The sequence below is a fragment of the Oryzias melastigma genome, linkage group LG12 (assembly GCF_002922805.2).
Source record: "Oryzias melastigma strain HK-1 linkage group LG12, ASM292280v2, whole genome shotgun sequence".
Classification (NCBI taxonomy): domain Eukaryota; kingdom Metazoa; phylum Chordata; class Actinopteri; order Beloniformes; family Adrianichthyidae; genus Oryzias; species Oryzias melastigma.
In genome coordinates, this window is record NC_050523.1 from 23,464,780 (window position 1) to 23,491,319 (window position 26,540).

Sequence of the window (26,540 nt, forward strand, 5' to 3'; positions counted from 1 at the left end):
TACCTGAAGCTGCGCCTGCACAACAGGAACCAGAGAGAAAAACAGAACTAGGATTCTACTTTTCTGCTCAATTTCTAGAATTCAAACGCAACGTTTAAAATGCTAATCTTATCATTCAAATAAGAACAAGATCAGATTACTTTAGCCGTTTTTTGAGGTTTCTAAGGTAACCGTTCTGAAGGCAGAAATTCCCGTGACGCTCCAAGAGTCTTACAGAGTTTTTATTGACTTGGTGAGTCTCCACTCTGTTAACTAGTAGCTGCAGGACTGAGCCAGCAGCTGCTGGTGCTGCAGGCCTGCAGCACCAGCAGCTGCTGGTGCTGCAGGCCTGCAGCCAGAGCGTGGGCCATGTGTCTGGAGGTGATCTTCATGACCCGGGCCGCTCTGATGGCTCTGCTCAGAGAACTGTCCAGGCGCCGGTCCGCCTCCCAGCACCTCCGGCTCCTCCCCTTCCTGTCATCGGAGCCTTGGGCCCCCCGGGGTTCATCTGGGATGCTGGTGGGCAGCAGGAAAACCGGCGAGGAGTACAAGCTGAAAAAAGTATTCAAGTTTGTAAAAGGCAAAATAAAACCAGAGTTTGAATAAAACAAAAACTGGTAGATGGTTCATTTCTCTGGTTTTTAGGGGTCTTTAGTGCTGCCAGTAATAAATCTTTAACACTTGGCTGAGGAGTAACTGAAACACAACTAACAGGTCATGAAGATAAAGACAGTGATAATCAGACGTGTCTTTCATGCTAGTTAGCATTAGCCCAAATGAAAAGTCACAACAGTATTCACATGTAATTTTGTAAATACTGCTGTCAGTTCTGAACGTTTTTCTTGGCTGCACGGACCCGGAGGAAAGGTTAAGGTTAGAATTATGGTTCTGGTTCTTGTTTATGCTCCAAATGGTTCCTGATCGTAGCTCCATCTGCAGCTACGCTCCAGCTGCGTGACAGCTAACGAGACTTTATTAAATACTGCTTGTAAACTTAAGTTGTGCATGATTAAATTGTATTTTGTATTTTTTTGAATTTTGTCATTTCTGTACTTAAGAACAAAATGTTTATATGAGATACAAATTAAGAATAACGTACACACAAATGGGACGATACTATTGGTTCTCCATAGTTTTGCTCTCCACTGTGAAACTGTTCTAACGTGTAATCTGACGGTCACTTATCATTAATAAAACTTTTTGACTCCTTTGGTTTTTGTTTAGCGCTTCGAGACAATTGGAACTTTTTAAATGAACAGATTTGAACTTGACATGAATGTGTTTAGACAGACACCCCGTCAGGATGACCCACAACGTTCCGTTTGACCTTCAGTGACACCTGCAGCAGTCCGGACCTGCAGGGACCAGAATGTGTTCACAGTTCTTCTTTCTGACAGCACTTTAGACCCCCACCACACCTGGTGAAAATGGATTCTGGACAGAATTGCTTTGTGTATCTCCGATTTCTTTCTTTTGTTGACATGAATGACTGTAACGGGACAGGCTGCTTACAGGAGCTGCGGGGGGTGCACAGGTCTGCAGCGGTGCAGCCGTACAGGATCAGCTGAGCTGCTCGCTGCTCCATCGGGAGAGTCTTCTGCTCGGGACCTCACAGGTGACGGAACCTCTTCTCCTCTATGATAGTCTGTAAAAAAACAACAAAGCATTCTGGGAAGTGTCCTTTCCTGCAGCATGTTTGTGCCAGACATCTGCAGATGACAGTGAAACTTCATAACCTCTCTGTCTGAGTCCGTCTCTGGGTCCACATAGATGAAGACAGGATGGCCACCTCTGCTCTCTGTCGCCACCCAGAGGTCCAATTGGAGAAGACACACCAGTGAAGGCTGATAAAAAAATAAATCCAGCAGGTCAGAGAGTCTAATCAAACATTTGTGCTGTAGATGAAGAGGTTCTCACTCTCAGAGCGTCCTCTGAGACTCGACAAGCAGCGAAGACAAAGATGATGCTGGTCTGAGCCGTCATCCGTTCGGTCACAGACGGGCCTCTGCCCTGGAAAGCAGCACATCCACACTTTCATGAACATGACATGGTTATGTTTGCGTAATCTTCATAACACTGGTAATGATATTTCTCACAGGTCTGCGTGGTTTTGCTGTGGACGGCAGCTGTGCGACAGCGGCCGGACGCTGCAGACGTTTGACTGGAGGACTGAGGCGGTGGGGGGAACTGCCCGTCTGAGCTCGGCGCTGTAAATAGCAGCAGAACACACATCAATGAACAGAGTTCAGGAAGAACTGGACCTCGGCGTTCCAAACAGGAAGTACCTGCTGGCTCCAGGAAGCCAAAATCCCAAAGACTTCAATAGAGAAATAAACAGCTTGACTCATTTTATTTGTCAGAATTAATTTAATGTAGAAGAGTCAAACTCCACTCAAGGGGCCAAAATCCAAAACACCCCTTAGGTCGTGGGTCAAACAGGATAAACATGTATTGAACACTCTAAAACTACATTTTTAAACTTTAATACTGTAACTTTTTAACATAGTTAAAGCAGGAATATTATTCCAGAATAAATCAACTTAAACCTTAAATAACTTTCACTATTTTACACAACATTAAAATAAATTTTGTCAAAATTACACAAGAGCAAGATAACATTGGACCATTAATAACAATAAAATAAAATTATCTGGAGGGCCTTGACTTTGACACATGATTGAACGTATTTATTTAGATTTCTTTGACTTATTTGTATTTTTTCAGTCCTAATATTTATTTGTTGTTTTTATGCTTCATTAAAATAAAAAAAATATTCTTTACATAAACACTAAACCTTGTTTGTTCTCTTTGGACTGAACTACGTTTCTTCAAACCCATAAATGCTGATTTCATGAGTTCAGTTCCTCTATATTCTTATGTCTGTGTGTTGAGTGCAGATTTCTTTCAGATGGTTTTTGTATTTCTCCTGTTTGGGAAGTTACGGTTCAGGATCCAGAGTTAGGACGGACTCACAGAAGTTGTGTTGAGGCCTTTTTCTTTGTGCAGAAGTTGATTTTTCCTGAGTTTTTGGTCTTTGTTCATCTTCACCCTCATCCTCCGTTTGTCTGACATGGCTCCACGTTTCTGTAGACCTGAGCAGCCGAACAGAAACAGATTTAAGAAGACTCCAAAAGGTTTGGGATCATCCACTGACTCCAGCTGATCTGAATGCGACCTTACAAATGATTGAGATGTTTAAAGTTATGTTTTTAGTGTCTGGATCACAGGTGGACCTGCAAACATTCTGCCTCTGATGGAGTCTCTGTGTGATGCTGCTGTTTAAAAAGGGCTCTTTAGCCCAGATATTATACAATAAAAATTGAGTTTGGATTTTGTTCAAATGTCCAAACATCCGCTAATATCCCTGTTTCTGAACATGTAAAGAAACCATTTAGACTATAATAATGTCAAATTTGAAAAGAAGCTCCTTCTTACGGAGCCTTTCACAGGTGGCTGCATCTCCAGGTACAACCAGTGACCCCGTGCTGCATGGTGCCCCCCCTACACAAAGGCCCGGGTGGCCTAAGCCTGGACCGACTCGGCTCAGAGGGACAGATCCTACCTGGAGTGAGGTGTTGAGGCGCTGGTTTGACTGCAGTGGTGAGTATGAGGAGCTGCTCCGTCAGAGCGGGGAGGCCTCTGGTTCCTCATGCAGATCTCCACTCTGTCCTTCAGTCGGCTCACCTCAGCCTGCAGCGTCTGGATCGCAGCGCTGACAGACAGTCCAAATGTTAATAATAATTCATAAACAATCACAAACATGACAACTGCAGGTAAAAACAACTGAAAACAGACGATTAAACTATAGTTTAATCTATAGATCAAGTGAATCGTATTTAAACTAGGGACGTGAACGTTGATATTTATTGACGCAGCAGTCCTTCGTTATGCCTCGGCGCTGCAGTCATACATAGCGTGATTAAAACACTCGTCGGGTTTTATTTATGTACAGAACAAATAAATATTCAGTCGGTTTTTAGTATTTTAATCTCGTTATTTTCTGGTTTAGTTCACTTTTTTTCACAAAAAACTGACTACCTGATCCATGGCGCGTACATTGTCTCGGTAATATGACAACCGTCACTAAATAAAAGCGATTTAAAGGCTGATCGTCATGATAGGTTAAATAAAACATCTTAAAGCAGCCTGTGCAGTGATATAGAGCTACTTTTTGATTTTTTCCAGGTCTGCAGTTCATTTCTTATGTCCGTCCGTCTTTGTTTTCTTGCAGTCAAACTGCAGATATAAAAGTCTTCAGAGATCTGCTCATTTTAATGTTGATTTGTTTTTGTGTGACCAAATGACACTTTTGTGATATCTGAGTTAACACTTGATAAAGTTAAACATTTCAGACGATAACAAAGAAGGAACATTTCTCTCTCAATCAATCAATCAATATACTTTATTAATCCCCTGGGGGGAAATTCATTAAATCGCCGGTTTTTGTTCAAAAGCTGCAAATTGTGGTCAAATTTACCTCTCAAAACATTGTAGTTAATAGTGTTTGATCCCAACACAAAAGTGTGATTAATGTGATATTTTTTAATCAATTGAGAGCTTTAATTAAAAATAAATGCGCTAAACGTACAATTTTGTGTGTAAATTTCACTTGAAATTATTTGCAGATAATAAGTGGTCGGCAAATACGATAACTAAAAAAAGAGAAAGAATCACGATTCATTTTTTTCCCAGGTTTAAAATTTTTTTCTTAATCCATTGCTGGCCCCAATTTAAACGATGTTTTTTTATTTTGTTTGATAGATCTGTTTACTGCTGTTGTTTGTGCAGTGGTTGCCATGGCAGCCGCTCTCTTACTCTGCAGCCTGGCTGGAGCTCCTGGCTCTCAGAGAGTCGCCGTGGTGACGCAGCGTGGTGCTGGAGGAGCCTGAGCGGGGGGTGTGGAGGGAGTTGAGGGTTCCCGTGTTGCTCTGCTCCACTTCAGATTCTGAGGCTGCTGGCAGTATGACAAAACATGCAGACTGAAGGTTTTTTTTGTTTTGTTTTTTACCTTGGGGGCTCAAAACTGTCAAAGCTAGAAACAAACTCACCACTATCACTGGATCCACTGCCAGCTCTGCTGGGTTCTACCTCGCTGACCCTGTTCTGCTGGGAACAGGTGCGCCTCCTCTGACCCGATCTGGTCCTTTTTTCCAGTGGATCCCCTCTGGGCTTCGGAACCACCCGACTGAATGGCGAGGAGGGAACGTGAATGGCAGCTGGTTTCTCCTCTAGAAGTGCTGAGATTCTGCTGAACAACATAAAAGCTCAGATTCTCAGAAAAACATGCTTTTGGGAAAGCAACAACATTGAAGGCCTCATGCCTCTCTGTGGCCCTCTGGTGGACAGAGCAGGGAGCTGCAGCAGGAGCGAGCCGGCCGCTCTCTGAACCCACAAACCCGCTGTCGGTCTCTGGAGAGACGACCCCGTCCTGAACGACAGAACAGGGACACGGATTACTCAGTCATACGCATCTGATGCTGCTTCACAGAAGAGGATTGCTATTTTAGTTTAAAAAGCTTATTTTTTTTTCATCCAGTTACTTTAGAAATTGAATTGTCCATTTGGATATACGCAGCAAATATTCACTGTATGCAAATTTACAACCAAAGGTCCCAGTGATCCAGCTGGACGTTTGCTGTCCTCAGTCACTTTATTTTACTCTTTACTTGATGTCACTCTAAAATACTTCTTAGTCACATTACTTATAACCACCGGTGCAATTTCCTCCATTTTTCTTTTTCAATCTCAATCGCACAGAACCCAAACTCCAAAACACAACTTAGGAACATGATAAACATTTATTGAACACTCAAAAAATACATTTTTAAAACTTTAAAACTGTAACTTTTTAACATAATTATGAATAATAAACAGACAGGAATATTATTCCAGAAGAAATCAACTTAAACCTTAAATAACTTTTAATATTTTACTCTCCATATAAATATATTTTGTCAAAATTCTATAAGTTAGAAATGAGCACAAGATAACATTGGACCATTAATAACCAAAAAAAAAAAAAAACTACCTGGAGGGCCGGATCAGGCCCCCGGGCCGTGACATTGACACATGTGCCATAAAGAAAACAGGTGACAGTACGTAACGATGACTTATAGAACATAGAACAGCGCTCATTTTCAACTTGTATAATTTTGACAAAATATTTTTTTATGGAGAGTAAAATATTGAAAGTTATTTAAGACTTAATTAGATTTATTCTGGAATAATATTCCTGCCTTTGTATCATTCATAATTATCATAAAAAGTTATATTTTTAAAAATGTAGTTTTAGATTGTTCAATAAACGTTGATCCTGTTCAGCCCGTGACCTAAGGTGTGTTTTGGATAAGGACACTGGAATGATTGTGGAAATCATTCCAATGACGACATTCCTAAAACCAGCATGAACATCTGTGTGTGGAGCTGCAGCTGTTACCACCAGACCTGTGCGGTGACTCTTCTGGTCCCGCCAGCCTTCACGCTCCTGTTTCCTGGCGGTTCCGCATCAGCCAGGCTGCTCAGGCTGCTGCTCTGGGACTCCAGCCTCCTGATGAGATTGCCCAGAGGAACGGGGAGCCTGGAGGTCTGGCTGCACGCTGGAAGCCTGGACCTGGGACTGAAGCGTTTCCCTGAGCCGCTGTCATGATCCTGTTGGTCTGAAGTTGGTCTGTCAACAGAAAAGCATGAAATTCAGTGATGGAAAAAAACTATTTATAGTTGTGTTTGTAATTCTGGAAAAAAAGAACTAAAATGTGTCAGTGAAGTTTTTCTCTTGATTGCATGAGTCAGTCAGTCATTTCTGTCGTAGTTTGTCATCATTGAGTTAAACCCTAAAGAACAGCAGAGATCCTTATTTAGGGTTAGAACTCGGGATGTCCCGATCAGGTTTTTTTGGGCCCGATCCGATTCCGAGTCCTTTGATTTTGTGTATCTGCCGATACCGAGTCCCAATCCGATACTTTTATAAGACATTTAAAACATGAATAAATTAAATAACCAGATTTGTGTTGTCCCTTATTTATATTTCATTAACCTTCTTTTATCGTTAAAAACTTAAATACAACACTTCTATGAAGTAGCTTTAATAAACAAGTAAAAATACAGCAAATATCAACTAGGAAAAAAATACAATTTTCTTGTTATATAAGTGATATTTAGTCATGTGAGAAAGTTTAGTGACTTTAGCTTTAACAAATTTAGAGCTTTTGAACATTTTTGACCAAACATGATTCATGTCCTCATTTAAAATTCTTAAAAACAAAAAATGACTTTTTTAACATGAATTTGAGGATGAGTGTTTATGAATAGCTGATATCATTATACGTTTTTTATTTTTTATAAATGAAATATCCGATTCTGATCAGACAACAAAGTCCGATTTCGATTTTGAGTTATCGATCATGTGATCGGGTCGGGACAACACTAGTTAGAACCAGAACTCCTGGCATCAAATGAAAAACAAACTTTATTTGAAAAAAAAAAAAAAAGACTACAAAAATCAATAAATAAGACAAATTAAATATTAAGGAAAAAGATATTTGTGAAGTTATCTTACAGTAGTTAAAGATCCTTCAATGAAAATGGTGTTTTTAACATGTTTTTGTTGCATTTTTCTGATGAAGGAGGACGTTTATAAGGAAATATCAGGCTAAAATTGCATTTCTGAGTATTTCTTTATTCAGTTCATGATGAATCAGGGGCAGATAAAAAAATGCAGTTTGAAAAAGCTTGTAGTTGTTACATGCCGGATAAATCGCCAGGCCACAAGCTCCCTGCTCCGCTCCATTCTGATGCATCCACTTGCAGACCAACAGATCCATGAATTCCCGTCTGAGCTGGAATCTGAATCTTAACTGTACGGCTGAATAACTCCAGTCTTCAATTTTGTAGCACCGCTAATGTTAGCTTGATGTTGTGAGGAGCTGTGAGCTAGACAGGATGTGGGGGCGGACTTTCTCCAAGCTAACGGTCCCACCCACAACTCAGAGGGGAATTTCTAATGAACTCCTGCTGCTCTGCAGAAGCTATATACCAGAAAACAACAGAGTTTTTTTATTTTTGCTAAAAACGGCATAATCAAAAGACCCACTGGAAAAGAAAAGATAAATGAAGTCGGACTTTAAAGCTAAACTAAATGAGCGAGATTTTTTTTATCGCGACCCAGATGAAGACTTCAGACCTTCATGATGAGAAAAGGAGTCCTCCTCATGCTTTTGACTCTGAACTGTGAGGAGTCTGGGGTCAATTCAAGATCTGCTTAAAGTGAAAACTGATTGAAAGTTTGGAAAATGGATTATACATTTAAAAAAGAAAAATGATCATTTGAAATCAGTTTTAAACTCAAAAATATATTTTGAAAACCTGAAAGAATTATTTTAAATTTGAAAAATATTGAAAATAAAAAAAAAGTCAAATTTGCAACAAAAAAAAAAAACTAAAATAAGGTTTAGTTGCACTTTTAACTTTCCTTTTTCATTTCTCCTTCTTTGCTCTCAGTTCTGCTTTCAGTTTTAATTCAGTTTCAGTTTTCACTGCTGAGCTGATTCTAATTTTACATGGGGGCGGGGCTTTGAGCTCACTGGCTACTGGGAAATGCATCCCATGATCCCCTAAGTCAGGGGTGTCAAACTCAATCGCACAAGGAGCCAAAATCGAAAACACACCTTAGATCACGGACCAAACAGGATGAACATTTATTGAACACTCTAAAACTACATTTTAAAACTTTAAAACATTAGCTTTTTAACATAATTATAAACTAGATATATAGCATTACCTGCAATAATGCTAGTGTGAATGCTGTAAGATGAATTTGGCCGCTGAAGATGTTAGTGCTGATAGCTGAAGATGCTGAAATTGATAGCTGGAATATTAACTGAATGCCAAGTTAGCTTAAGAAACTTAAAAAACAAGGTTAGTCAAAACAGTTAGCATGTAGCTGAAATATTAGCTAAACTCCAAAATAGCCTAAAAAATCTTAGTAAATGCCAAAATATTCCAAAAAGCTGGAGAATGACCATTTATTTAACTTTTTTACATAAATATGAATAGTAAAAAGGCAGGAATATTATTCCAGAATTAATCAACTTAAACCTTAAATAACTTTCATTATTTTACTCTCCTTAAAAATAGATTTTGTCAGAATTTTGCAATTAAGATATAAGATAAGATCAGGTCATTAATAACAATAAAATAAAATGATCTTGAGGCACAGACAGCATTACCCGGAGGGCCGGATCCGGCCCCCGGGCCTTGACTTTGACACTAAGAGGTAATGGTGATGTGATGTTTTTCTGCTGCAGAACGTTGTCTGTTTATGTCACCAAACTCACCACACAAACTTAGGGAGAGCAGTATCACTTCTGTGCAGTTTGCCCTCACTAATATCGGTGCACTTTTCGCCGTCTGCTGTTTGATGGACTTTTTTCAAGTAAATTTGAAAGTACAATTTTTTAAAATTGGTAACAGCTTTACTTATTTTTATTTTTCAAGTTTCAAATTTACATTTGTTTCAAATGTTCAATATTTTTTTTAAGTTTTCAATATATCAAATGTTCGATTTTATTTTTTCACATTTTCAATAATTCCTTCAAGTTTTTAAGATGTATTTGCAAGTTTAAAACTGCATTAAAATTTTCTTTTTTTTTTAAATTTTCAATCAGTTTTTTCTGACCCCATAAACCTGCACCTGAGGCCTCTGGGTTCCAGGAGCAGGTCTGAGATTTGGTTGTATGTGATTAGTCGACACAGGTCTGCCAGTTATTTTCCTCTCCTGTTATCTATGCACCATGGGAAGCTGACTCAGCTTTTTTTGTCAGAATCTCATACTTCTTGCTGTATTCTGGGTCTGCTATAACACGAGGAGTAAAGTGAAGAGACAAAAGCTCTTCTCTGCGACATTTGGGTCTAACCTCTGTGAATCATCTCTGTCAGCTCGCTGCTCTGCTTCAACGTCTCCACGCTGCAGGTCTGTTCTGAAGGCAGCAGAGAGGGGGTCGACTTCAGGACGGCCCCGATGGCTGCCAGACACAAGGAGCAGAAAACAGAAACTCACCATCCGACCCAAGACTGAGTGGGGATTGTATAGAGTCATAGAAAAGGCAGCTGTCGCCCACCGATCCATTGGGAAGTCCTGGATCGTGGATCTGTGCTCGTCAATCCAAGGCCTGAGGTACGGAAAACGCAGAGTTTCTTCACCAACCCCCTCCTTGGCTTCACTCAGTTTACGGGCTGAGCCCCCCACCTCCATGGCTGCTTTAGCTCGATGAACCGCAGAGACATAAGGCGGACTCTGGAGGGAAGAACAAGAACAACATCTCTGCTGGAGAATTTAAAGAAAAAAGTTAGATCTGTGGTTCTTAAAAAGGTAACTAGAATCCTATGCTTGGGACCCTAACCTTAACTCTGACAACACCGAGGGGTAATTTTCTTTTCAATTTTTAACAGAAAAAACACATCAGGTCCAGTCTTATTTACTACATCAAAAAACAGTAGGAACACTGTGCTGAGCAATCCAAAAATATTGAACACAAACTTATTAATACCATTCCTTCAACCTGTTTGGGTGAATTTGATCATTTTAAAGACTGAGATAAAGCAGAAAAGAGGAGAGGAGAATCTAAGATGGAAGACATGATTTACTGCAGAGGAGTTTAACTATTTAGACCTAAATTAATCCTGATTAACGCAATAAAGTGACATCCCTAGTTAGAAATGCTTTGTTTCATCACTGGCTTGAATCTGATTGAAGGAGTTGCTGGTTTTTCCACAAACTTCATTTCATAAACCCTTCAACTTCTCCACATTTCCACTACGTAAATAAGCTGTGCAGGTTGTCCATCTCAACCACACAGTATCCAAAATTAAAAACTCACCAAACAGGATAAACATTTATTGAACACTTTAAAACTACATTTGTAAAATTTTAAAACCGTAACGTTTTAACATAATTATGAACTAGATATATAGCATTACCTCTGATAATGCTAGTCTGAATGCTGTAAGCTGAATTTTGCCGTTGAAGATGCTAGTGCTGATAGCTGAAGATGCTGAAATTGATAACCAGCTAAAATATTAGATAAATGTCAAATTAGTCTAAAAAAACAAAAAAACCTAAATTAGCCAAAACAGTTAGCATGTTACTGAAAAAAATAGCTAAACCCCAAAATAGCCTAAAAATTCTTAGTAAATGCCAAAATAGTCCATAAAACTAACAGAATGCTAATTTTTAAAACTTTAAAACAGTAACTTTTTAACATAATTATGAATAATTCAAAGGCAGGAATATTATTCCAGAATAAATCAACTTAAACCTTAAATAACTTTCAATATTTTACTCTCCATAAAAGTATTTTTTGTCAAAATTATACAACTAAGAAATAAGCGGAAAATAACATCGGGCGATTAATAACAATAAAATAAGACGATCTGGAGGGCCGGATCCGGCCCCCGGGCCTCGACTTTGACACGTGCTGTAGTGGGATCAAATCCCTGCTTTACATTCAGAACACAAAGCTGTTGCCGGTACCTGTGGAGTCGGGGTCTCCTCCCTCTCAGAGGCGAGTGAGTGTTCCACCTGCTCCCTCAGCTCCTCCAGATGAAGCTCACACCTAAAAATCAGCCCTTCCAGCTCGCTTCAGCAAAAACCACAGAGGCAGAAATGTGCTGAATGACTCACAGTCAGCTGATGGGTTCTAAAGTCAGGGTAGTGGTCTCACCGATCAGGGTCTAAGGGGGAGATTTCTCCGCCGCTCCGCTGTAGCCGTTTGTGTTCATCCAGAGCTAAGAGGTATCCACTCTCCAGAGAGTCCAGACCTTCAGCAAGCTGGCAGAGTCCCTGAGGAACACCAGAAGAGGCTGAATATGGAGCTGAGGGAATGTTAAACATACAAAACAGGATTCTCACCTTTGTTTTTTCTGCAGGTTTGAGTTTTTCCCTCTTTAGGAGATTCTCAAAGGTTTGCAGCTAAAAAGGGAAGATCAGTGATCAGTGTAAAGAATTGAGCAGAGTGCAGCTGCTCTGCAGGAAGGTTCCTCTCGGGGGGGGGGGGGGGACGGGTCTCTTACCTGCTGGAGGAACTTCTCAGTCTGGCTGAAGAGGGAATCTGCGAGCTGCTGAGGTTCTCCTTTTCTGCTGAGAGGCCGGCCGTCTGAACCCTCTGCTCCACGGACACACAGGTCAAAGTAAATATAAGTCATTTTTTCCTGAATTCAAGGCATTTCCAGTGGTCTTTTAACTGTAATTATGCCGTTTTTAGAAAAAATCGTAAAACCTGTGTTGTTTTCTGGACATCAGTTCTGCAGGAGGTCATTAGAGATTCACCTATGAGTAGAGGGCAGGACTGTTGGTGAGGAGTAACCCCGCCCCCACTTACCCTCCCTGCTACAGAGCTCCCTGATGTATTTTCTACATTACAAATAAACTAAATTTCCAAAGAAATATTTTCATCTGCTCCTGATTCACAAAGAAATACACAAAAAACATGGTGTAATTGTGAAAATTCTCCTACCTAAAAAGTTAAGAGAGATTTGTAATTTTAATCATAGGTATACCTCAACTATGAGAGACAAAAACAGTAAAAAATCGAGAAAAATCACATTGTTTCCTTTAAAAAAACTGTAAATTATGGTGAAAAATAAGTATTTGGCTAGGAACAAAAGTCCATCACAATACTTTGTTATAAACCATTTGTTGGCAATGACAGCAGTCAAACGTTTTCTGTAAGGTTTCTGCAAGGTGTTCACAAACTGTTGCTGGTGTTTTGGTCCATCCCTCCATGAGATCTCCTCTAGAGCAGTGATGTTTTGGTCCATTCCTCCATCAGATCTCCTCTACAGCAGTGATGTTTTGGTCCATTCCTCCATGAAGATCTCCTCTAGAGCAGTGATGTTTTGTTCCATTCCTCCATCAGATCTCCTCTAGAGCAGTGATGTTTTGGTCCATTCCTCCATCAGATCTTCTCTAGAGCAGTGATGTTTTGGTCCATTCCTCCATCAGATCTCCTCTAGAGCAGTGATGTTTTGGTCCATTCCTTCATGAAGATCTCCTCTAGAGCAGTGATGTTTTGGTCCATTCCTCCATCAGATCTCCACTAGAACAGTGATGTTTTGGTCCATTCCTTCATCACATCTCCTCTAGAGCAGTGATGTTTTGGTCCATTCCTTCATGAAGATCTCCTCTACAGCAGTGATGTTTTGGTCCATTCCTTCATGAAGATCTCCTCTGGAGCAGTGATGTTTTGGTCCATTTCTTCATCACATCTCCTCTAGAGCAGTGATGTGTTGGGGCCTTTACTGGGAAACACAGACTTTCAACTCCCTCCAAATTTTTTCTATGATATCTGGAGACCGGCAAGGCCACTCCAGGTCCTTGAAATGCTTCTTATGAAGTTATGAAGTAAAAGTTCTCACCAAAAAAACTATTTTGGTTTCGTCTGACCACAGGGCATTCTCCAATCCTCTTCTGGATCATCCAGATGCTCTCTAGCAAACTTTAGACGGCCTGCACATGTACTGGTTTTAGCGGGGGTAGTTAGAGGTCTGTGAGAGCCAGAAATGTTACGTGTTTGTGGGTAACCAAATACTTTTTTTCCACCATAAATTCTTTAATAATCAGACAATGTGATTTTGTGGATTTTTTCCTCATTCTGTCTCATATAGTTAAAGTATACCTATGATGAAAATTACAGGCCTCTCTCCTCTTTTTAAGGAGGAGAACTTGCACAATTTGTGGCTGACTAAATCATCTTTGCCCCACTGTACTCAGAAATGCAATTTTAATCTGAATTTTCTTTAGAAATATCTCGTATTATCAGAAAAATGCCACAAGAACTTGTTAAACACACATTTTCATTGGAGTGAGTCTTTAAATAGTAAAAAATAGTGAAAAGTCAAACCCTGTTGACTGCAGCAGCGGGAAGGAGAGATGATCTGAGCCCCAGAAAAATCCAGGTTTAAGGGTTTAAAAGGCGCGTGGTTTGGTCCTGAAGGTGGAACGCGGCCTGCTTTTGGAGGGTCGGCGTACAGGTTCACCTGCAGGTCAGAAAAGAAGCAAACAGATTTGTTAAACAATCCCACCTGCAAATCTTAATCTCACTGACTTTTAACTGAATTTTGAGGATTTTTCTTTGTATTCTGAGCAACCTTCTGCTGCACAAGAAGTTTTTTTTTTCTTGTGTTTGTCTTTAATTGGCAGTAACAGATCATCCTGAGCACTGATCATGACTAATCAAACAGATCTTTAAAACCTAATGAGTTTGATCGCTCATCAAAAGACTCAACAAAAGGATCAACAGAATTAGCAGCTACGCCAGCCTCTTAATTCATGCCGAATTACACAAAGAATAAAACCTTCAAGTTTGGGTTAAACCAAAATAATGACCTTGGCTTCCAGGCGCAGACGGTCGATGGTGTTCTCGGCCTCGGCGTACCTGGTCAGCAGTCGGTCGTGTTCTTCCTGCAGCCAGAGGAAACCAGACAAACGCAGATTAAAAACTTGAGAAAAAATCAGATTTAAACACATTTTAATCAGATTTTTACAGTTTTTCTGGTTCTTATTTGGCTCAGTCTTTGGAAAATGTCTTCATCATTCTGAGGTCTGCAGAGACTGAAGCAGCAGAAACTTTGAGGTCTGATTCTCTCAGTTCTATATCGTGTTGCTATTTTACCTTTGCTGCTTCTGTAAGAAGAATGACAAATCCATGTCTGCATGATGCTCTAAAATGACTGAGGAGGAATTTGAAATATACAATAAAAATAAAAAAAGTAATAGAAAAATGTTTTAGAAAAGCCTTAGAACAAACATTTATTTTAACAGATTATTGAATGCTGATAAATGAATAAAAAATTTTTTTAAAGTGTGTATTTTCTTAATAAATAAACTGCACTAAGAGCAGTATCAAGTTTAAATAAAGACATCATCTTTTGATCTATTTTAGTGCTGTCAACAAGTTTAATTACACTCTTGGATTGTGATTAATTACGATAAATCACAATGTTTTACTAGCTATATTTTATACAGCAAAATGCAGCCTTTGTAAAAAAAGAAAAAACAGGCCAGAGAGAAAATGTTTTCCTTCATTTTTAACGTCTAAAATGTGTTATATTATAAAGTGTTAAAGTCCCACTCCGATGAAAATCCTGTTTTTAGAGTTTTTAACATGTCTTTTTCATTTCTGAGTATTTCTCCTTTTAAATCAATCAAACTGTCTTGGACAGACTCTGTTTGAATGAATGATCTTCTTTCCATCAACAGCTCTGCTGCACATGCACTAAACCCTCATCTGTTCCTAGTGTCTAGTTCAGGTTCTGGAGAAGAGAAGATGGTATCTTCACATTGACTGCAGTCAAATGAGCCGCCGTTCACATTTCTGTGGTCAAATCAGCATCACTGGATTTTTGGTGTGAGTTTCATCCAATACTTACGGTAGCAGGACCACCTTGATGTGACCACAGAAATGTGAAGAGTGGCTTAAAAAAACAGGATTTTCTCTTCTACATTGCAGAGAACTTGGAGCAGGGAGCTTGTGGTCCGAACATATTTTCTGTCACACATAAAATCTTTTTCAAACAACATTCTGTCATCTTCTCCTGATTCACAATGATTTGAATCAATAAAATACTCAGAAAGGCCAGTTTAAGCCTAATTTTCTTCATAAATGTCCTCCACTATGAGAAAAATGCTACAAGAAGCCAGTTTCATTTGAGTGAGTCTGAAAAAAATGTTTTTTTGAATCAATCTAGTCATTTATACAAACTTTTTTACAACAGATTTTAATCTTGTCTGACTTGAATTTGAGTGTTTATGTTTAAGAATTTAAGTAAAAAGAATGAGAATAAAGTCAAAGAGGATGATTAGAAAAGTTTCCACTCAAATGATTTAAGTTCAGACTAAAAAGAAAAAGTTTCTCTGAACCTGGAGTTGTTCCAGCAGAGCGGAGGCCTGCCGTCTGCACCTGAACTCAGGGGGAACGGTGGAGGTCACCGTCCCTGATATGTTACCCTCCTGGGGGGTCCAGGGACCAGCCGGGCTGTTAAGTAAGACTTCTTTTACTATTTCAGCGGGAGATTTAAACATTAAGGGAGGCTCCGGCGACGCCGACGTCCTCCAGGCTTTTCTGCTCCTGGGGGGCTTATACACTCCTTTGGGGAAACAGACTCTGGGCTCCACCTTGGAGAGGTCCGGTGAGGGATAATTCTGAGCTCCTTTTCTGGAAATGGAGAGTTACAAAATATGAAGCCCTTGGGTGAGAGATCACTGTTCCTGAATCTTAGAAACAGGCTCACCTGGGTTCAGCAGCAGGCTCTTTTGGGTTCTGCTGTTTGGATCCAGAGTCAGTCTTGAACTGGTTGAAGGCTCTTGAGGTCTTAGAGAGTTTGTTGTTGGGACAGTGAGTTCTTGGCTTGCAGGGTGAGGAGGTCTGCAGTTCACCGACTCCAGAGCTGGACCTGCAGCTGGTGTGTTCAGAGGAGGGGGTTGCTGGTCGGGGTGAAGCTCCAGCAGAGTCCGACTTGAGGCTGGAGTCGCTGCCGCTGGACTCAGGGAACGGCTCTGCGGCGATTTCTGGGACTGCAGAGGAATGAAGGAGCTGGTCCCAAAGATAGTCTATGGTGGAGGATTGGGAAACTCCACTGAGAGGATGCTCCTCTCTGCTCTTCCTCTGCTCCTCTCTGCTCCTCCTCTGCTCTCTCTCCTCTGTAAGACTCGCCAAGTCACCATCTGGTAAAAACAAATTTGTGAACGAAAGAACTTTGCCTAAAACAGTGCTGCAAGAGCGCAAACAGTCATCATGGGTCATTTTTACAACATTTTTTCTTCTTTTTTTTTGGTTTTTCAGAAAACAAAATCCATCAAGTGAAGCTCACGTGTCGGCTGAAGATCTTCCTCTGCTGGTTTGGGGTCAGCAGGTGACAGCATCTCCCCCACAGACTCCGGCAGGCCAATGATGCCATTTACATCCATGAGTCTGACAAAGTCCTTCTCTCTCTGAGCCTGCTCTCCATCCTCCTCCTCCTCCCATCCATCTTCTGAGTCCTCAGTGCTGCTGGGTGATGCCCGTAGTGGAGCGGGGGTCCAAAAAGAGACCCCCGCAATGGTTTTTGCTCTTCTTTCCATGCGCCTCTCTTCTAAAAGCAGCCTGTTTGGCTCAGCAGGGCCAAGGAAGCGAGTGCATCTTCTCCAGCTAGAAAAAGGAGGAGCACTTTGGAAGTCTCGGCAGAAGAAGACGAGCTGCTGGGCGCTCCCACAGCCATGGGGGATTCCTCTGCTGGGCAGGAGAACCGGGTCTGCTGTTGTATGAGAGACCAAAGAGGAGCGATTATATCATTATAAACGCATTCAATAAAAAAACTGAAAAAGAACAGCGCTCAAAAATGTTTCAAAATGTTACTTTTTCGATTAAAACGTAATTTTTCTTTAATCAGACGGCCACAATGGAGGGGTAATAGAGGCACATGTGGCTCCGGAGCCTCAGGTTGTAGACCTCTGCTTTAGGGGAAAAGGCGTTCAAAACAAAGGCTGCATTAAACCGCATGCCTGCAGCTTCACCATAGTAACTGTTACAAGAGCATTTTCAGCAGCAGGAGGAGGAGATTCATTCATTTAAATCCTAGAAACAGTCATTTCTTAGTGCAAGAAAACAAACTCAAACACAATCAGAGAACACTCCTGCACAAAATGTTGCCATAAAAAGGCATCAACAGCTCACCTGTTGCTCTGCCCGTCCCAGGAGAGCTTTGGATTTGTGTCAGATGGAGGGGTGGGACTGAGCTGCTTTAATCCCTCGCAGAGGGGGGGTTCCTCCGATTGTTGTGTACAGCTTCAGAGCACAGGGCCTGGTGACACACAGACAACAGGTATGTGATGAGCAATGAGTTCATGATGGGCAGGTGATGCTCAGGCAGGAAAGAAAACACCGGAATGGAAACAAAAGTCAGATTTTTCATCCAAAAGCTCTGACTTTATAATATATGTTCTAAGGATTTCTGAAACAATGTGAATCCTTTCACATAATCACTGTGTACTTCATCTTTGTCATGTGATTTATTGATACTGAAGGATTTTATTGACCTGAATCTATATCTAAGGTATAAATATCTGATCAGAAGTCAAGAAAGGATTAATGATAGTTTAAGTAAAGAAAATAAAAAATTAGAAGTTAAGTATAGTAGCACGCTAGCACTGTAGCATACTAGAAAGCTCTGCTATAACCAGCCAGCAAGCTCCACTGTAGCATACTAGCGAGCTCCGCTGTAGCCAGCTAGCAAGTTCCACTGTAGCATGCTAGCGAGCTCCGCTGTAGCCAGCTAGCAAGTTCCACTGTAGCATGCTAGTGAGCTCCTCTGTAGCCAGTTAGCAAGCTTCTCTGTAGCATGCTAGTAAGCTCTTCTGTAGTGAGCAATAAGCTCTGCTGTAGCATGTTAGCAAGCTCCTCTTTAGCATGATAGCAAGCTCCACTGTAGCTAGCTAGCATGCTCTGCTGTAGCCAGCTAGCGAGCTCCACTGTAGCCAGCTAGCGAGCTCCTCCAAAGCCAGCTAGCGAGCTCCTCCATAGAGATCTAGCGAGCTCCGCTGTAGCGAGCTCCACTGTAGCCATCCAGTAAGCTCTTCAATAGAGAGCTAGCGAGCTCCACGGTAGCCAGCTAGCAAGTTCCGCTGTAGCGAGCTAGCAAGCTACTCTGTAGCATGCTAGCACGCCCCGCTGTAGCGAGCTCCTCTGTAGCTTGCTAGCAAACCCCGCTGTAGCGAGCTAGCAAGCTACTCTGTAGCATGCTAGCGAGCTCCACTGTAGCCTGCTAGCAAGCCCCGCTGTAGCGAGCTAGCAAGCTCCTCTGTAGCCTGCTAGCGAGCTCCACTGTAGCCAGCTAGCGAGTTCTGCTGTAGCAAGCTAGCGAGCTCCTCTGTAGCCAGCTAGCGAGTTCTGCTGTAGCTAGCTAACCACTGAGTGCCCACTTAAGCCAATGTGGGCCACCACAGAAACTGGTCAACCCCAATCGGGGCCCACTTTCTGCCCACTTTTAATCCACATGGGGCCCACTTGCTGGCTTTGACGTGGAGAAAACCAGAAGCATCAGTTTAGTAGCTGAGAGGTGACAGTTAATCTCCTTAGGAGTCACCAGCACAGCTTAGGACGCTAGACTCATCATGGCAGTCATGATGGAAGACATCCCACACAGTTTTACAAATACTGGTGTTTTTCTTGTCAGCTTCCACGACAAGGGAAGTCTGCCTCACTTGTGAAACAGATTCATTCAAAACTACTGAACGAAAATATCAATAAAGCAAAAGCATAAAAGTATAAAGCAAATGCACGATCCGGCCCTGCAAATCAACATGCAGGAACGGGGATGCGTGCAGGCAAACCGCAGCACAACCGCACAAACTTGCTCACAAACTTGGTTGCGGAGAAGATTCCTCCTGCACCCCGGGGTCACCATGGCAACCTCACGACAACAAACCAGAGACTGCGTGATTGTGTCAAACACAGAAACTTTTACTTTTTCTACAACGATAGATTAAAAAAAAACTTTTAAATTCATTTGTTGCGTACATAGAATATTTAAAGTAAACGGTCGCTAAATTCAGATCAGTAGTCCAGTTTAAAATGATAGTAAACCTTATCACAACTTCGTCATTCATAGGTAAGAAACACAGCGCGGGACCAGCAGCATCACCTGCACGCTCGTACCTGTCAGCAGAAACCGGAAAATGAGTTCATTTCTCCGACGAAGCGGCGCTCCTGCTCGTTTTGAGCGCTAATTATCATTTCTCGGAGCGTGGCACTGATTTAGGTCGGGGGCAGACAAACAGTAACTAAGGCACAAACTCGCTGTCAAATAAGCCCCGAGTTTATATTTCAGGAATCTTTTCAAAGCCTAACAGATTCACTTTGTCTTTAAAGTTGTTAAATAAACCCACAAACTAACGTAGTGTAACTATTTAAATGGTAAAGTCCAGAGATATTGAGTTTGTAAAGTGCATTTGGGTGGGACAGATGTGCCTGACAGGCAAAATTGAGGGCAAAGCTATCTGTGTTTCTTCGATTCACTTAAATCCAAAATCTACGTAGTGATTGGCTAGTGGTGAAATAAAGGGCGGGACTTGGTCAGAGATGACAGAAACCTAAATTTTTTTATTTACTCGAATACTCGTTACCCCTTTTTGCTATGTATTCAATAGTTTGGCTAACAACCATTCATTGGACTTCAAAAATATTGTTTAATAGAGAGAAATTTTATTTTAAAAATATAACACATGCTCACATACTTTGTTGAGTTGAAAATATCAAATTATCCTCGCAAAAAACTATCCTTAAAAACTTAAATTTATTTCATAAAGGTGCATTATTTAGTTTTTATAAGTTAACAGCTCTCAGACACACACACACACACACACATACACACACACACACACACATATATATATATATATATATGTTAATCTATTTTTAATGGTGGCAAATTTAAAAAAAAAACATTTAGTCTATTTAGTCTATTAATTAAAATTAAAAACTATATTGACTCTGCAAAGCTCTCATCAAACCCTAAAGCTATCAAGACTTGTAATACTTTGGAGATTTTTTAACTTTATTTTAATGCTTTATTTAATTTTTTTTATCTATCTTATTTAATAAATTGTCTATTTTTTCATAATGCAGAAGGTATGCCACTGTTACTTTTTGTTTATCCTCTTGGCATTCATGTTCTTTGATGTAACGTCTGCTTAAACATTTACAAAAAAAAAAGAAGGAAGAAAATGTTTGAATAATTAATAAAGAAACCCTAAAAATGTCTCTTTTTGATATCAAAACAATGTAATCTTAACAAATCATTGCAAAGGTCAAAGGTCATTTAAAATACTTGTTATAAATGACGTGTTCATTTAATGCTTACATGGGAGTTTTTATCTGAATTAATCTCGGTTTTGGATGATTGATCGGTTTATTTTGAACAATTAAAAAACACTTAAAAATAGAAAAAAAAATAATTTAACAAATCTATCTATGATATTAAACAGCAGGTCCTCTTCAAAGTTGTTTTTCTGGATTTTACATTAGTTTTGCTTTCATAATTTTTAGATTTCTCTTGACTTTAAAACATCTAGGATGTGCATGGATTTTAGTTTGGAAGAAATTACTTTTTTGCAGTGGAATCTGGAAAATCCTCAATGAATTCCAAGAATGGTGCAACCAGACATGACTGCATTTCAATCCTGAATCCTGAAATGTTCATCTCGTGATGTCTATGTTTTGTGACCAAATTTAATCCCAAAAATAACACATTAGCCATCACCATTCTGTCCGTGATGGGAGAAATGCCCGGGATTCTTAAACAGCAACTAAATAGGGAAGTTGGAGGCTGACTCCACCCACAGCCGAAATTTGAAAATCCAATCTCGAAATTCAAATTTAAAACCTCGATTCAACCTGTAGGGGGCAGCACACAGACATTTTTTGGCTATATTTTCAAGAATTAAAGTTCCCCACCAATGAAAATCATGTTTTTGAGGTTTTAACATGTATGTTTGGCATTTTTCTTCTGAAAGAGAAAAAATATAAGAAATCATATCGTGTTTGCATTTTCGAGTATTTCTCCTTTTTAAATCGAAGAAAAACTCAATTTGAATTCCTGAGACTTGCATACGTCACGATAGCTAACCTGGATGCAGCATCAGGACCGGAGAAGAGAAGATAACGTCACATTTCTGTGCTGTAAAGGATTTTAATTCATTGAAAGGCCATACTCATTTTAGCTTTCATTGTTTTCCCAAGGAATCTGAGGAAAAACTGGATTGGATTTATTGATCACAGCAACGTCAATAATGACTCGATCATTGGCGGAAAAGGAGACTTTTTTTCCACTGGGTGGGGAAAGAATCAGAGTTTTGTAAGAAGTTATTTTTGAAGAAGGATGCAGTACACAGTGGACAAACCTGCACTTTCCCCAGTAGGTTTTATTTTAGGCAGATGTTTCTGTGTGTATTTATATGCGACGAACAGAAAAAGTGATTGAAATTCATGTCGGCTCCACATCATGCAGTGAAGGTGCGGCTTCTTGCATTGCCCGCTCATATTTTAATTGCATCCAAGACAGGATTTTTTTGAGTTGGCCTCATATATTTAAAAGAAACTGAAAGTAAAATCCCATCAGCTGTCACAAATATGCTGTCCGCGTTTGATCCAACCCGTGGAGGAGCGACGAGCTGCAGCAGCGTCGCTGCTCTATAGCAGCAGCGCTCACCGGGAGGTTTAACCAGACACAGTAACCGTTCTCCTGAACGTAGTAACCCTTTGTCTGCAACTAAAAACGTCACCACTGGCTGGACACATTCAGAAAACAAAGCGCGGTTAGACACTTTCTGTATTTTGGCATTTGATTTGATTTTTTGTTCAAGTGAATTCAACAATCAGCATGTGCTAGCATGAAATCAGTTATGAGCTCCAGCTAGTGCTGCTGCTGGTTCAATGCAGCCTAAATGATCATGATTTATTTTACATTTAGGATGCGGATTTTTTGTTCAAAACTTGACAGTCCTAATTAAAACCCCACTGGAAACGTTTAAAACATTTTTTTTAAATGTTGTAGGGGGACTTTAAAGAATTTTATTTTAATTTGTCAGAAATTTGGCAATGACCAAAAGACAACACCTTTAAAGCCCTATATATAGAGATCAAGAGCTGAAGAAAGTTGATTTAATGTTTGGTAACCCTTAAAGGCAAATACACGCTTATTTTTGGGTAAAACGCAGACACACTGTCGAGGCTGGCTCTATAGGATAACATCATGAAATAGGTGGCACCCACAGGAAGCGAAAGGCAGAGCCTCAGAGATTGAGGCTTTTTCCTTCTGGGTAAGAAGAGTGTTTAAAAATGACATACTTCATAAATAATTTGTTTTTCAGTGTGCCAAAGGTAATTAACAATCACATATACAGATATAATTCACACTGAAAGACTTAAGAGAAGCACAGTATGGGCCCTTACAGTCGCCTATTTTTCATTTACCAGTTTAATGTTGCTTAATGAGGGATTAAATAGTCAATATTTAAAAAATTGAAATATTTTAAAGAAAGTTACATGTTTCAGTTAACTAAATTAGACTTTGTGAGGTTTCATATTGTCATCTGCACTAATGATCATACATAAGTAAGGATGTCTTTGTGACATCATCTGACATCATCTGTCATCAAATACTGATGTCACTTGAATGACATCATCCATACAATGATGTCATCCTATGACATGGTGATGTCACATGCCACACTGGCAACCTTTGATGATGTCATGTTGCATCTCATTATGTGTCATGATGTCATTTACATCATTAGTGGCACTTCAATAGCTGCTCCTTTACAACAAGAACAGCACCTGTCAAAATACCTCAAGTACTTTAAAGCATTACTTTTAAGCAGAGCTCACCCAAGTCTGAAAGAAAATGACAATGACATTTTTTTTAAGAAAGCTTCAAAAGCTGTTTGGTAAAGCAGCTGATCAAAGCTCTCACAGCGACAACAGCTCTCTAGAGATGACTTCATGGAATTTAGAAAATAAAAAAAGTTTAACCACAGATGATTTCATATGGAATTTGAGTGCATTAGGGTCTGACAAGGAAGGATCAGAATGTTCCGATTATATTTCAAAAATCATGAGGGAAGCAAAAGACGTCACAAAACCCCTCGGGTATAAAATGAAAAGAGAGCAGATTTTAGCAATGATGGAAAACATTTTGGAAAGAGGAATGTCACCTAAAGACCACAGGTCTTTTGAAGAGATAACTCGACAAAGACATACGATGAGTGAACAGTCTCGTGTTCTATTCAAAATGTGGAAAGATTTTAACACCATTTTTACTTTAGATGTGATTTCTCTCTTTGATAGAATTAGACACATGATTCAGAACGAATTCATGCCTGAAAGGGACACTGCTATACAAGATATTTCATTGTCAATCCTAAAAAACAAGCTAAAACAATTCAGATGGACCCAAGACAACGAGAAATGGATAAAAAGATTGATTAAAAACAATCATAGCTATATAAAAAAACTCCTACCACGGTATAATAAATATCAGTTAAATGATTTTTATCATGAATGCTTATCCAGATTCACTAATGCAATACATGAAGATATGATGAAAAAAATATTACAAGACAAATCTCAGACTGAAAGTGAATCAGAATGTTCTGGAGAGATGCAATCTGAAACTATTTCACAGACTAAACAGTTCCTTGGGGAAACGGTGGAATACATCATTCAAGACGTTCATTTAGAAATATTTTATTGTCGAATGAATAATATAACCTCTGCCATCATTGATGCTGTAAATGAGGTTATCTTTGGAGACAGTATCGTCCCACATGAGGCAAATTCAGATGTCGTTAATGAAGAGGCTCAGAAGAAAAGCACACAATTTTATGATAAAACTGTGGACACATTGTTAGTCAAAGCTTTAAGGAAAATTAAAAAAAGGGCCTTACGACCTGTAACTGTAAGAAGAGTTACCGCTTGCATGAATCGCTGTCTGGATCAGCTAAATCCTGTTAGTTTTTCTTTTTTGACAACATACTCTCATTGCAAAGTAAAAACCTTTCCAAGACAAGACACTTTAAGACAAGTGTATAAGGAAGCTCTAGTAAAAATTATCCACTACTACCCAGGAATGAGCAGTAAAAGGATCTTAAAACAGATCAAACGCTACCTTTACCCTGAAATAGAATCAGAACAGAAAGTGAAGAGAGCAAGGAAAAAAATAATTCAAAATAAATCTTGGTTTCAAACTAAAAAGTCAAAAGAAAAAAATAAGAAAATCAGAAAAAAATTGAAACTAAGACAGTCCGTCCAGAAAGTAATAACACTGGTGCTTCAGAAACTACTCAAGGACTCAGACTGTGTGGAGAGGATTTGTAGAAGAATTCTGGAAGCAAACACAGACGAGAACATGCTGATGGATTTAAACACACAACATAAAAGTGTTTTCAAGGAACTCTGTGAAGAATGGGCAAGGTCAGGGTGTATGCCTTCAATGAAAGATGTAGGAAGTGATCACCTAAATAAAATGATTGCTGCATATTTCATTAAGTACATAGAAAAGTCCCAGAAGAAGCCTTGTACCATGAAATCGTTTTCTGAAAAGACAGAAAACCATCTTCACACAGAACCTGAAAGAAAATGGTGGAGAGAGGTGAAAAATTTCTTCAAAAGAAAATTTGGTTCTTCAACGGAAAACAAAAAAGAATCTGGAAAAATCAGGACAGGAGAGAAAGTTAGAGAGTGCGTTCAGAAAGTGATAGTGCTGTTGTTTCAGAAACTACTGAAGGACTCAGACAGTGTGAAGATTATTTGTAGAACAATTCTAGATACAACAGCAGATGACACTGTGCTGACAAATTTGAACACACTTCATAAAGACGTTTTTAAGAATCTCTGCGAAGAATGGACAAGGTCAAATAGGATACCTTCAATGACAGCTATAGGAAGGTATCAGCTCAATTTAATGATTGCAACAAGTTTCTTTGAATGCATAGAAGAATCACAAAAGATGTCTTGTTTCAATAACCAATAATTCAATAATTTTAGTAGTAGCATTGTAAAAAGATGGCACCACGGGTTTGTTAGGTTGCTTTGTTGACCAACAGACCCTTCCTTAAGTGAGCTTTACCTGAGTGATGTGGTTTCTCCACTTATCCAAGCTCACTAATACTGTATATATAGTTGTTATATAGGTGATCTGTTGTATAGGTGACATGTAGGTTATTTATTATTTTGGGTATAATGTTACATATGTGATATGTTATAAAGGTAATATGCTATTTAAGTGATATAATGTATAGGTGATATGTAATTTAAGTTATTTGGATCATACAGGTAATATGTTATGTAGATGAATTGTTATTTATAGGGGCGGCCGTGGTGCAGTGGTAGGGCGGTCGACTCCCATCCTGCCCGCCCATGTGTCGAAGTGTCCTTGGACAAGACACTGAACCCCGAATTGCCTCTGGTGGGAGGTTGGCGCCAGTGTTCGGCAGCAGAGCCACCACCAGTGTATGAATGTGTGTGTGAATGGGTGAATGGGTCTGTGACTGTGAAGCGCTTTGGGCCCTCGAAGGAGGGTAGAAAGCGCTATACAAGTTCAGTGGTCCCCAACCTTTATGTGGCTGTGGACCGGTCAACCCATGAGGATTTTACCATGGCCCAAGGGGGTGGGCTGTTGTGTCAAGGGTGGTTAAAAAGTAGTTTGTTTTACTATTATAAGATTATCAACCAACCAATCAATTTGATGTTCAACAGGAAACAAATCAGACTACTTTGAAGCTCCATGCAAAACCTTCAAGTGAAACATTTTAACAAAAAAACATTTTTTATAAAACAAAGAAACTCAAAACTCATGACTATGGCTGATCGCCCCTCCCCCTGCACGCGCTTACTTCCACCGCGCAACTTGTAAATAGGCACGGTGTGAGGGAATCACCTGTTCTTCCGTCTGTTCTTTTCCATTTGGAAAGAAAAGTTAAAAATTCAACTTTTCTTGTGTTACACGCCACCAGATTGCTTTCAGCGCACAAGCTG

At 39.8% G+C, this 26,540-nt stretch overlaps 1 protein-coding gene across 4 annotated transcripts; it reads right to left on the bottom strand.

Annotated features, from left to right (window-relative positions):
- Positions 1–205: 205 nt before the first annotated feature.
- Positions 206–19,815, bottom strand: akna (AT-hook transcription factor). Of its 4 annotated transcripts, none has more exons than XM_024299824.1 (25): positions 19,665–19,815; positions 17,685–17,811; positions 16,843–17,262; positions 16,264–16,696; positions 15,893–16,187; positions 14,360–14,434; positions 13,875–14,010; positions 12,046–12,137; positions 11,885–11,944; positions 11,697–11,815; positions 11,507–11,612; positions 10,095–10,270; positions 9,891–9,998; positions 6,424–6,646; positions 5,301–5,407; positions 5,028–5,227; positions 4,795–4,933; positions 3,542–3,691; positions 2,953–3,071; positions 2,076–2,186; positions 1,897–1,989; positions 1,716–1,823; positions 1,492–1,624; positions 329–531; positions 206–296 (listed from the first exon to the last, which is right to left on the bottom strand). In XM_024299824.1, the coding sequence occupies exons 3-25, from the start codon at positions 17,090–17,092 to the stop codon at positions 253–255; spliced, it is 3,480 nt and encodes a 1,159-aa protein (XP_024155592.1). In that variant the 5' UTR covers positions 17,093–17,262; positions 17,685–17,811; positions 19,665–19,815; the 3' UTR covers positions 206–252. The 4 variants fall into 4 exon arrangements, with proteins under 4 accessions (XP_024155592.1, XP_024155593.1, XP_024155594.1 ...); XM_024299825.1 differs by having other exon boundaries at positions 5,028–5,224; positions 16,843–17,265; XM_024299826.1 differs by having other exon boundaries at positions 4,795–4,930; positions 16,843–17,265.
- Positions 19,816–26,540: the final 6,725 nt, after the last annotated feature.